Source organism: Myotis myotis, unplaced genomic scaffold (assembly GCF_014108235.1).
Source record: "Myotis myotis isolate mMyoMyo1 unplaced genomic scaffold, mMyoMyo1.p scaffold_m19_p_47, whole genome shotgun sequence".
In the NCBI taxonomy this organism is placed as follows: domain Eukaryota; kingdom Metazoa; phylum Chordata; class Mammalia; order Chiroptera; family Vespertilionidae; genus Myotis; species Myotis myotis.
In genome coordinates, this window is record NW_023416354.1 from 325,885 (window position 1) to 338,043 (window position 12,159).

Sequence of the window (12,159 nt, forward strand, 5' to 3'; positions counted from 1 at the left end):
GCCCCTAGGACCCAGGAGACGTGTCCGTGTCCTAGCCTCGAGCCCAACCGTCCACATTCAGAGGCGACAACGTGGATCGATTCGGTCAACATCCACCCAAAACAGTGTTGGCCGGAGCTCAACTCCCAGGAACGTGAGCTGCCGCCCGGGGAACCCCCGCGTCCGTCCCTTTCCTGACACGTCGAATGAGCACGTTCTGCCCCCTCCACGTCAAGTGTTAAGGAACGGGACTCGCATCTGCCTTTATTTTTTTTAAAAAAAAACAACCACCTTACAAAAGATGTTCTCTAAGGGCTTGGGGGGGGAGGGGGGAGATCCACGGGTAGCTCTACGGGGACACACGTCTGTGACTGTACAGCTGACAGGGTCCGTCCTCTGTTTAAAAAATACCTCTCTGTCCCGCGGACCACCCCGGCAGGCACCCCGAGAGTCTGCCCGCGGCCCAAAACACCCTCACAGAGCGCCCCCCGCGGGCTCAGGCACCTTTATTGAGACAGTTTGGGGTTGGCTGGCCTCCTCTTCCTCCTCCTCTGCTGCCTGCGGAGCGAGGGCGCGGGCGCCGCGGGCCCCGGCCGGGCGGCTGGTTGTCACTTGCTGGCGGGGCCGCCGTCCAGGCTCTCGAGCACGCGGTTGAGGCGGACGTTGAGCATCCGCACCTGGGAGTCCAGCTGCTCCAGCCTCTCCTCCAGGCCAGGGCCGCCGGGGGGGCCGCGCCAGCAGGCGCCCATGGGCCCCGTCATGAAGTAGACGGCCACCACGAAGCACAGCGGCAGCGCGGCGCCCTCGGGCTCGCCCTCGTACTTGTGCAGGATGTACACGCAGGCCATGGAGAACAGCACCACGCGCACCATCCAGAAGAAGCGGCCGAACAGCAGGTGCAGGACGCTGAAGGTGAAGCCCAAGGTCAGCGACAGGAACCAGTAGGCCAGCATCAGGAGGCCGACCAGGACCAGGGCGCGGGCGGGGCTGCTGGCCACCGAGGCGGGGCTCAGGTACTGCGACATGTTGGAGACTGCGGGACAGAGCGAGAAGGGGGCAGCGGCCGGTTACCGGGTGTCGGAGGCGGGCGTTTCGGGGACGGGCTAGGCGGGGGCAGCTCAGCGCACCTGCCGGGCCTCGGCCACAGCCCGGGGCACGAAGCTGCCTCAGGAACCTCCTCTGGGGGGAGAGGGCCTGCCCTTCCCTGGGTTCAACACGCCTGTCACAGCAGGGCGGGGCCGGCACACTGGCCCTCAGGGTCCTCCCTCCTCGTCTGTTTTTTTGTTGTTCATCCTCACGTGAGGATGTTTTTCCATTGATTTTAGAGAGAGTGGGAGAGAGAGGGAGAGACAGAGAGAAACATGGATGTGAGAGGGAAGCACATCGATAGGTTGCCTCCTGCATGTGCCCCGACCAGGGCCTGAGCCGGGGAGGAGCCTGCAACCCAGGTACGTGCCCTTGACCGGAATCGAACCCGGGACCCTTGGGTCCGCAGGCCGACACTCTATCCACTGAGCCACACCGGCCAGGGCCCGTCTCGTCTCTCGCAGCAGCAAATGCCCGGCTGCAGGCTGGACACACGGCTGCCTAGGACGAAGGCATTTCCCAGGCTCCCCCTTAGAGCTACACGACCAAAGGGCGTGTGTGTGTGTGTGTGTGTGTGTGTGCGTGTGTTTTTCTCCTAAAAGTAGCAGCAATGTGCCCTTTACCTCTGGCTCTTCTGCCTGCTGGGCATTGGATGCGATAGTAGGACTGGGAGCAGCTGTCTTGGGCCATGAAGGGAGAAAAGTCACCGACTGGGGAGCAAAAAGACGGAAGGGGCTGGGTCCCGAGGACCTGGCGCTGCCTCCCCACCTACCTGCGACCTTTCCCACAAGAGAAGTCAGCTTCCGACTCATTTCGGCTGCTGCTGTGTGGGGGCTCCTGACTCGCAGCCAAGCCTACCCGTGACTGGCACCCCCACACGGAGGCCCCTCGCACGCGTGGAGGAAACGCGGCAGCTCATCCTCTGCGTGCCCGACTCAGGGGCATTTTCAAACAGAAAGGCGAAGAGAGCGGCGAGGGAAACGCGTCTGCCGACACCGGCTCGCGATGCTCCCGCTCGGCCGTACCCTGCTCCCTCGCGCCAGCCACGTACAGGTTTTTACCGAACCATGGAAACATGCACGAGTCATACCTCAGCATGCCCCTCCCGCCTCTCCTCTTACTGAGACAGGCATGGCATCAACACTGCAAACTGAAGGTGCAGCCCCGACCGGTGTGGCTCAGTGGATAGCGCGTCAGCCTACAGACTCAAAGGTCCCAGGTTCGATTCCAGCCAAGGGCATGTACTTTGGTTGCGGGCACATCCCCAGTAGGGGGTGTGCAGGAGGCAGCTGATCCATGTTTCTCTCTCATCAATGTTTCTAACTCTCTATCCCTCTCCCTTCCTCTCTGTAAAAAATCAATAAAATATATTTAAAGAAAAACACAAAAAACTGAAGGTGCACGTCATCACGACCTACATATACGGTGACATGAGCACCACGGTAAGTTTCGTGCACGTCCATCATCTCAGATGGATACAAAAAAGGAAATACATTTTGTGTCGTAGGTCTCTCTCTTCTTAATATACTAGAGGCCCGGTGCACAAAAATTCATGCACTGGGGGAGGTGGGGTCCCTCAGCCCGGCCTGAGCCCTCTCGACCCCTCAGGGGATGTCCGACTGACGGCTTAGGCCCGCTCCCTATGGTTAGTCAGATATCCGTGGCCCTGCTGCTGTAGGGCGTGGGAGAGGCTCCCGCCACCGCCGCTGCGCTGTCCAGCCATGAGCTGGCTCTAGCTGTGTTGAGCGTCTGCCCCCTGGTGGTCAGTGCACCTCATAGACACCAGCCGTTCCCATTAGGGTCAATTTGCATACTGCCCTTTTATGATATAGGATTTTTTTATGATTTCAGAGAGGACTGGAGAGGGAGAAAGAGATAGAAACATCAATGATGAGAGAGAATCACAGATCGGCTGCCTCCTGCACGCGCCCTCATACGGAACAAGCCCGCAACCCGGGCCTGTGCCCTGATCAGGAATCCAACCGTGACCTCCTGGTTCGTAAGTCGTCGCTCAACCACGGAGCCACGCCGGCCGGGCTAGCGCTCTCTTAACTACTCCCCCAAGTGCCCGCCAGCAGTGATTGCGACAGCCATCATGTCGAACACGACGTCCCTTGCACGTGTTTATCTAGAGCTGGAATGGGCACCTTTTGACCACCTCCATCCAACTCCCCTTCTCCCCACCTGCCTCCGGCCACCAGCGATCTGATCTCCTTTCCCACGGGCGTGGGTTGCTGTTAGAGGCCATGTATAAGGGCGACCACAGCGTATTTGTCTTTCCCCGTCGGGCTCATCTCAGCATCATCCCCTCAGGGTCCATCCATTTTGTCAACAACGGCAGAACTGCCTTCGCTTCTGTGGCCGGATAACACTCGGTTGCATGAGTGCCGCACCTGCTCATCCGTTCACCAAACACCTAGGCTGTTTTCCTGTCTCGGCTACGGAAGAGAATCCTGCTATGGGCGTGGGGGAGCAGGTGTCTCTTATACGAAGTTTTTTCATTTCCATGAGCTATATTCCCAGAAGTGGGATCGCTGGGCGATGGCAGCTCTATTTTTATATTTTTTGAAATATGTTTTTTTATTATTATTTTTTTTCTTTTTTTAGAGACAGATGAAGGGAGAGAGAGAAGGGAAAGAGATAGAAACATCAGTGATGAGAGAGAATCATGGATCGGCTGCCTCTTGCAAGCCCCACACTGGGGATCGAGCCCGCAACCCGGGCCTGTGCCCTGACCGAGAATCTAACCGTGACCTCCTGGTTCATAGGTCGACCCTCAACCACTGAGCCAGGCCGGTCGGGCTCCAACACTTATTAGCACTGGGCCCCTTAGTGCTGGGGCAGAGTTGGGGGCAGGTGTACGGCCTGGAGGAGATGGGCAAGACCCCCCTCACAGAAGCTGAGATTCCAGAGGGGTAACCCCCCCCCACACACACACAGGAGGTTACAGCAGACAAATGCCTTAAAGAGAAAGAAGGGGTGGTGTGAGAACAGACAATGTCCCTTTACATGGGGTAATCAGGATGGACTCCCTGGAGGAAGTGTCACACACCAGAGACCCAAAGATGGAAAAGACCAAGCAGGCAAAGGGCTGGGCGATCACGCCTGCAGGAGACACCTACGGGGACTCCCGGAAGGTGTGGAGGCCGAGACCAGAAGGGAGGCGGACGCTGAACCCCATCCCCCCCCCCCCCCCGGGAGCTCACAGCCCCAGGAGAACCGCGTCACATCCAAGTGCCCCCGGAAGTCTCGTGGGACTGAGCCCTTGACCTGTGGGATCCGAGGCTGCCTCCAGGCAGGTGGTGTCAGAACTGAGCTAAACATGTGGGGCACCGGTCAGCGTTGGGGGGAATCGAGGTCATCGCTTGGGGGTGCGGGACTGGAAAAAGGGGTCCCTCCTTTCTCCCGGGCCTGGACTGTTTGCACAAACCCGCTGGTTTACGCTGACACCCAGCTTTCCTTCGGGGAGACTGGGACTTGGGTGCCTGCCAGGCAGAGGGTGCCTAGGTGACCGGCCCCCACAAACACCCCGGGCGCTGGGTCTCCAAGGGGTTTTCCGGACAGACGCCACGCTGCACACATGTCGTCCCAGCTCCGTGCCGGGGACCTGAGCGTGTCCCGTGTGCCTCCCCCGGGAGAGGCTCTGGGAGCTGGACGCCAGGGCCGGTCTCCTCGGGACTTCGTCTCACGCACTGTCCCCCTGGCTGACCTGGGTCACGTCCTTCTGCCCGCATCCGCCGCGGCCGAGGCCACGACGCCGAGCTGGTCCTGCGAGTCTTGGGCGGTCCCGGACCCCCACACAGAGGCGGCGGCCTGGCCCCGGCGTGTGCAGCTTCCCGGTTCCCAGGGCAGAACCGGGGGGCCGTGTGCGGGTCAGCGTCACGTCACCGGTGACTCCGCGAGCGCCCGCTCTCTGGATTAAACCCCTTCTGACTGAGAGACCGGAGCAGTTCTTTTTGTTGTGTTTCAATCCTCACCCGAGGATGTTTTCCATTGGTTTGTAGGGAGAGTGGGAGAGGGAACGGCAGAGAGAAGCTCAATGGAGGGCCCGGGCCAGGGAGGAGCCTGCAACCGAGGTCCGTGCCCTTGACCGGAAGGCCCTGGGCGGGAGCAGTTTGATGCGGACCCCAGAGAACCCACGCCTGCTCCGCGCAGCGGGCCCGGGGCAGACACGCAGGCACGGCCCCTCCCGGGCACCTTATCCTAAATGGCAACGGAACCTCGGCTCCGAGGGACCGTCTGCGGAAGCTGCTATCACAGCCGGTGCTCATCCCCATCCTCACTGCCCCCCACCCCCCCCCAACCCCGCAAGGTGCGCCCCATCCGCCCACGGAGGGGACCAGTCACGCCGGGAGGCCCACCGGAATAGAAGAGGCAGAACGGCGCCTCGAGGGCACACCGCCCACCCCCCCTACACCTACCGTCCAGGCCAAGGACATCCAAGAGCTCTATCCACACCTTCCACAGCGTTTCCAGAAACACGTCCACGCCGTGCACGAACTTCTCGGTCAGCCTGGTCAGCAGCTGCGGACACGAGAGAAGGTGGTTACCACCCCGGCCACGGCCACCATCATCCCGGCCCAGCGAGCTCACCGTTTGCCGTCAGCGGGAAACAGAGCCAGGGGTCACCACGGCCACCAGCGGCCAGAGGACTGGCGAGCCGGGACCGGCTGTCGTGGGCCACGAACTGAGCGAAATGGAGTGCCACCTCCCTCCTGCACACCCCACGGGGCCCACGGGAGGCGGGAGCCACCAGGGCTCTGCTGTCCCCGGCCTGATGTCCCTTTTTTATGAGTTTGTTGTTGTTCGTCTTCACCTGAGGACATTTTCCCATTGATTTTTAGAGAGAGTGGAAGGGAGGGAAGAGGAGAGAGAGAGAGAGAGAGAGAGGGGGGGGGAGAGAGACATCAACATGAGAGAGACACACCCACAGGTTGCTCCTGCAGGCACACCAGCCAGGGCAGGGAAGGAATCTGCAACCCACGCCTGTGCCCCTGACAGGAATCGAACCCGGGACCCTTTGGCGTGAGGGCTAGCCGGAGAGACAGAGACATCAGCGGGAGGTGGATGGGCTGCCTCCTGCACACCCCACATTGGGGATCGAGCCTGGGAGCCCCGACAGGGAATGGAACCAGCGACCTCCCGGTTCATGGGCTGACGCTCAACCACTGAGCCACGCTGGCCAGGCTGCTTCGTGGTTTCTAAATCGGTTACGCACACCTGCAGGCTCACCAAGGCCCTACTGGCGGACACCTAGGCTGCCCCCAGTGTGTGCTGTTCCGGGCAAGGGGACCCTTTGGCTCAGGTGGGCCGGTAAACGCCTCCCCGGGAACTGGCTTAGCATTTAAAACGCTCGCCTGCCCGGCCAGGGTGGCTCAGCGGTTGAGCATCGACCTATGAACCAAGAGGTCACAGTTGGATTCCCGGTCAAGGTGCGTACGAGAGGCAACCGATCGATGTTTCTCTCTCACATCGATGTTTCTCTCTCTCTCCCTTTTCCTTCCTTTTTCTCTAAAAGCAACAAAAACATATTTTTAAAAATGGGAAGGTAAAAAAAAAAAGAGAACTGTTTAGCAAGAAAACACCACCAGCAAAGAGACTGCGTACAGAGGACACAGCAGGCAGAACCACTGTACGTGGTCAGAAGCCAGCGGAGTGGTTATCACATGGGGTTTGGGGGTAGGGGGGTGGGGGGAGGAGGACAATTCACGTGCTTACCCTGCAGGAAAGGGCACCAATTATAATCCAATTACAAATGTAAAAATGCACAGAGCAGGCCCTTTGGGCAGCAATTCTATTTCTAACAACTTACAGATGAAAATGTCTAAGTGCACACACACACTCCCCCCAAAAAAACCAGAAAAAAACCCCGACAAACCTATGAAGGCCTTTCCTGTAGCCTTGCTTAAGTGGCAAAGACAGGAAGCTGATAACGCACCCACCGTTGGGGGCGGGGGGGTGAAACGATGGGGCAGCCTTAGAATAATTTGCTCCAGGTACTGAGACGGTCCGATCTCCAAATTTTAATGGAAAAGGAAGGTGCAGAACAGCGCGCACAGTGCAAAACAAACCAAAAACCGGCAAGGGGCGGGATCTCTTTAAAAATAAAAACAGCCCCGGCCAGTGTGGCTCACTGGATAGAGCGTCGGCCTGCGGACCCACGGGCCAGGGTTCGATTCCAGTCAAGGGCATGTACCTCGGCTGCAGGCTCCTCCCCAGCCCAGGCCCTGGCCGGGGCTGTGCAGGAGGCAACCAGTCAATGTGTTTCTCTCACATCCATGTTTCTTTCAGTCTCTCCCTAAAAATCAATGGGAAAATATCCTCGGGTGAGGATGAGAAAACAAAAGAAAAAGAAGGTGGGGAACAGCATACACACGCAAGACAAACAGAACACCACTGAGGGTGGAGCTATCTACCTATAGACTCTTTAAAAATAAAAACATGAATAAACTGAAAAAACACCACCAGCTCTTGGCTTCGCTGTGCCCACCACATTCACATGTTCCTGCCACACAGGTGCAGCTGGATCCCCCCCACACCCCCCCCCCCGTGCTCCCCAAGATCCAGACCTCTCCGTGCAGCCGCCTGGGAACCTTGCCGCCAACCTTGTCCCAGAACTTCCCTTCCCTGCCAAGCCACCTGCCCAGACCCAACGCGTGCCCCCTCCTCCAGGCAGGACCCCACTTTATCTCCTGGGCACACATGAGACCCAGAGAGGTCAAGCGACAGGCCCAAGGTCGCGGAGCTGGTGAGCAGCAGAGCTGGGGGTCCACGCCATGTCTGTGGGTCAGCACGGCCCCGGCACCCAACCAGTAGGTCACGGGTTTACTTGAGACGCGTCCCCGATTAGAAAACCACCCGCAAACTTCGCAAACCGCCCATGCAGCTCTGGCTCGAATTAGGAAGCCCGGGCGCCCGGACGCTCCAGCTGCAGCCAAATGCAACCCCGTGTCCCTCTCCTGGAGGTTAACACACCGTCTCCCGCCAGCCCGAGCCTGGGGCGTCGCGCTCCACTCAGCAGGAAATCAAAATAAGTCGAGTCAGCCACATTCTAGAAGCGTCCCAGATTGGAGAAACCGGGAAGGGTCATGGGGCAGGAGACCTGGGTTCAAGTCCCGGTCCTGCCACTCGGCCTCGCCTAAAGCCAGTCACTTCACCACCCTAACCTCAGGTTCCCCATCTGGCCATCTGCAAAACGGACACAGTAACAGTACCTACCTCCTAGGACTGTCCTAAGCCTGGGCGGGGGGGTGGGGGGGGGGCTTTTTTCTGCCAAGGGCCATGTGGACATTTAGAACATCATTCTCAGGCCACACAAAAGCATCCTCTCAAACATTAACCTGGCCCAGACGGCGTGGCTCAGTGGTTGAGCATCAACCCATGAACCAGGAGGTCATAGTTTGATTCCCAGTCAGGGCGCATGCCCAGGTGGCAACTCGATCCCCAGCGGGGGGCATGCAGGAGGCAGCCAGCAGATCCGTGATTCTGTCATCACTGATGTTTCTCTCTCTCTCTCTCCCCCTTTCTCAGAAATCAATAAAACGATAATGTGTAAAACATGAGCCTGCTGCATTTGGGTTTTAATGTCCCTCTCCCCTCCATCTCAGGCACTTTAGCCCCGCAGGTGCTCCCAGCCCAGCTCAGCACCGCTGCGGGCGCCCTGGCGGGGAGAGAACTACCAGTGGCCGATGGGAACGCAGCCATGACTCCGGGCAGGGAAAGTACCGGCCCCTCACAGTCACCAACTCACAAGGACACACTGGCCCCACTGAACAGGATAAAGGGACTGAGCCAAAGGTCCCCCGGTCTGGAAGTGGGGGAGCCCCAACGTGAACCCAAACTTCTCGGGATTCCCAAAGCCCAGAACTAGCGCGAGGCTGTGCTCAGGTAACCACATCACCACGCGCCAGGGTCCCCTCCACTTCCTCCTTCTGGGGAGTCGCTGGTGAACTTCTGCCCCAATGGCGGCCCGAACCACCCAGCTCCGAGGGCCCAGCAGGGAGCGGGGAGCCACCCTGGCCGCCTCCTGCGCGCTCGACACCCTCCCAAGGGGGTGCAGGTCCTCGGACCCCTCCGAAGTGGTGAACCAAACGCCCCCAGCGAGAGGCCCGCCGCACAGCGGGCGCGCAGGAGGGTTACAGTTGCCGCAGCAGCGGGACAGCCCGCATCGCTCCCTTTCTTTTCTTGTAAAGTAAAAGTTTTGTGGGTTTTTTAAAAAATAAAAGCATAAATATCTTCAAATCAGACAGAGGAGGGCCCCAGAGGAAGTGGGCGCGAGGCCAGAAGAAATCTGGGGTCGCTGGGGAGCGGACGCGGGCGGGCAGGGCGCCCCCTGGGCAGCCAGCGCGGTGCCTGGCTCATAGTAGGTGCTCATTCAAACGCGGAGAATGAATGAATGAGGCGCGGGCGGCGTCAGCGCAGCCTGGAGGCCCCGGCCCGCCGCGGCGCCCTGGGGGGCAAGGTCCAAGGAGAAGTGGGGCGCAGAGTAGAGGGAGCCCCGAGGCCCTGCGCTCACACACACGCGCCGCCAGCCCTGACACTGGCCGGGCAGGTTGGGCGCAGGCTAAGCACCCCCATCCCGGGCGCCCCCGTCCCCGGTGCCCGTCTCCCCACGCCCCGGAGGCCGCGCACGGCCCAGGCGCCAGGTGCGCGCGGCCGGGAAGGTGACTGCGGGCACCGGCCCAGCGCCCACCTTCTGAGCGGCGCGCACGTTGTCCTCGCCGACCAGGCTGGTGACGCTCTGCCAGAAGGTGTTGACGGTGCGGCGGTGGCTGTTCTTCTCGGCGCCGCCGCGGCCCCGCGCCCCCTGCGCGCCCGGAGCCAGCAGCGCGAGCAGCAGCGGCAGCAGGAGCAGCAGCCCGGCCCGGGCCCGGGGCCAGCCCGAGGCGCGCGCGCCCATCCCGGGGCCGGAGGGATGCGGGTCGGGAGGAGGGGGGAGGCCCGCACCGAGGGACGCGGCGACTCCGGCGGGGACCGCGTAGGCGCGCAGGGGGACCGCGCGCTGGGGAACCGCGCGCCGCCTGTGCCCGCCGCCGCCGCTGCTGCGCCACCGGCCCCGCCCCGCGCGCAAAGGCGCCACCGCCCGGCCCACAGCTGGCCCCGCCCCGGACGCGGGTCCCCCTCCCCCCCCTCCCCCCTCCCCCCCCCCACCTGGCGGGAGCCTGCAGGACAGGTTTGAGGTCGCTGTGTCTCCCCTCCCCCCACCCCCTGGAAGGCCTCCCTGACCTGGTAGGGTTTCAACCTTTTTTTTTTTTTTTTTTTTTTAATATATTTTTATTGATTTCAGAGAGGAAGGGAGAGGGAAAGAGAGAGAGAAACATCAATGATGAGAGCATCATGGATCGGCTGCCTCCTGCACGCCCCCCACTGGGGATCAAGCCCGCAATGCAACCCGGGCCTGTGCCCTGACAGGGAACGGAACCCGGGACCCTTCAGTCTGCAGGTCGACGCTCTATCCACTGAGCCAAACTCGTTAGGGCTATTTTTATTTTAAAAAATAATTTTGAACTTTTCTGTAAAAAGCAATCCATGCCTGGAAAACTTAAAACAGCCTCAACAAGGATAAATGACTGCGAGGGGTTGGAAGACAAGAAATGCACATATTACATCCTCCACCGAGGCCGCCGGCGCCCAGGGCCAGGGCGCCGCTGTTGCCTTCATTCTGAACGATTTAAGGAAAGGGAAGGCGTCGGGGACCCCTCTTGCCCGACCTGAGCGAACTGCATCTCAGAGAAAGTTCTTTTTAGAAAAGTCCAGCCAGGACAGGAGGAAGGAGCCGGAGGATGAGACAAGCACCGTGCAGCCCTCGAATGAAAGGATCCAGGCCTCTGTCGTCCAGAGATGACCACCCAGAGGTTGGCGGGGGAACCGGAAAAGGAAGGGCCCCAAGTCCTCTGGACCTGGACCCCCAAACTTAGTAGCAGGAAGGACCAGCGCCGCCTACGCTGGCTTCTTGCCCAAACGCGTGGACACCCTGGAAAAAGAAACCATAATTGTTGCCAAACCAGAGTAAAAAATCGCATCTTCTTCCCCAGCTTACATTTTTCTGGATCCCTAGCGAGGTTTTCATATATTTATTGGCCGTATACTTGACCTTTTTTTTAAAAGTACACGTTTTAGTTGAAGTTGAGCATACAAACAGGGAAACACGCGGATCATACGGTGTCTCCCCGTGGATCTACGCGGCGCACGGGCGACCAGCGCGCACTGGAGAAGTGGGACATCGCAGCTTCCCGGGAGGCCTCCTTCGGCCCTTGCCATTCGCTGGGACCTCCTCCAAAATGTAGGGGTGCATGTGGCCTGTTTTTAAACTTGATGTGAATGGGACCCCAGCATAGAGGCTCGCGCCTGATTGGCCTCCTTCGTTTAGCATTACGTTTATGAGATTCATCCCTTCTTGCTTTACAGAACGTTCTTTAACTCTCCCGAAGATAACCTCAGGTCAGGGGCAGACTCAATCCCCAGTAGGGGGCATGCAGGAGGCAGCCAATCAATAATCCTCTCTCATCAGTGATGTTTCTATCTCTCTTCTTCAATAAAAATATATTTAAAAGATATTTTTTAAAAAATGACTTTGTTTTCTAAATGTCTAAAATAACTCCTGGTGTCTTCACCTTTTTTTTGTTTTTTGTAAGGATATAATTTAAATGTTTGCCTTTAATGGGTTAACGCTTTTAACAGAAAAGAAAAAAAAAAGCGACACGGTATTACCGTTCTGTTTGCAAGATAATTACAGGATTCAGGAAAACTATTATTTCCGAGTGCGCTGCAGACGGTGTGGTGTGTCATGAAAGAGTTTACAGCGAATAGATGCCTTCTCCTTTGACTCCTTCTGTTCCTGTCAAGGAAATAGTGCCTTTTTACTACACAACCAATGTGTGTTTGCTACAAGAATATCAGAAAATGCAAATGAGCAACAACAAAAAAAGGGGAGAATCCGTTTGTACTGAGGGCAGGGTTGTGTTCTGAAAGGTGACAAAACATTCCCAAGAAGCCAAATGAATATTGACAGGAAAATGCCGACTAAGAGACGCAGCGGACACCCAGCGAAAACAGCCTGCGTTTAAACTGCACCGCCTCGAAATTGGCCCCGCC

General features: G+C 58.8%; 1 protein-coding gene across 2 annotated transcripts; it reads right to left on the minus strand.

Annotated features, from left to right (window-relative positions):
- Positions 1 to 210: 210 nt before the first annotated feature.
- Positions 211 to 10,107, minus strand: LOC118655525 (BRI3 binding protein). 2 transcript variants are annotated; one of them, XM_036307422.1, is made up of 4 exons: positions 9,758 to 10,107; positions 5,487 to 5,589; positions 1,689 to 1,775; positions 211 to 1,012 (listed from the first exon to the last, which is right to left on the minus strand). In XM_036307422.1, exons 1-4 carry the CDS (start codon positions 9,962 to 9,964, stop codon positions 588 to 590), a joined length of 822 nt encoding a protein of 273 aa, XP_036163315.1. In that variant the 5' UTR covers positions 9,965 to 10,107; the 3' UTR covers positions 211 to 587. The 2 variants fall into 2 exon arrangements, with proteins under 2 accessions (XP_036163315.1, XP_036163316.1); XM_036307423.1 differs by lacking the exon at positions 1,689 to 1,775.
- Between the last annotated feature and the right edge of the window lie 2,052 nt (positions 10,108 to 12,159).

What these genes read in the sequence shown, in the direction of transcription:
- LOC118655525 (XM_036307422.1), bottom strand. Translation starts at nt 9,964, where the DNA reads ATGGGCGCGCGCGCCTCGGGCTGGCCCCGGGCCCGGGCCGGGCTGCTG. An exon ending in GGATGTCCTTGGCCTGGACG is followed by an intron (nt 1,776 to 5,486) that starts GTAGGTGTAGGG and finishes TTTGCTCCCCAG; the next exon opens with TCGGTGACTTTTCTCCCTTC. An exon ending in AGCAGGCAGAAGAGCCAGAG is followed by an intron (nt 1,013 to 1,688) that starts GTAAAGGGCACA and finishes TCTGTCCCGCAG; the next exon opens with TCTCCAACATGTCGCAGTAC.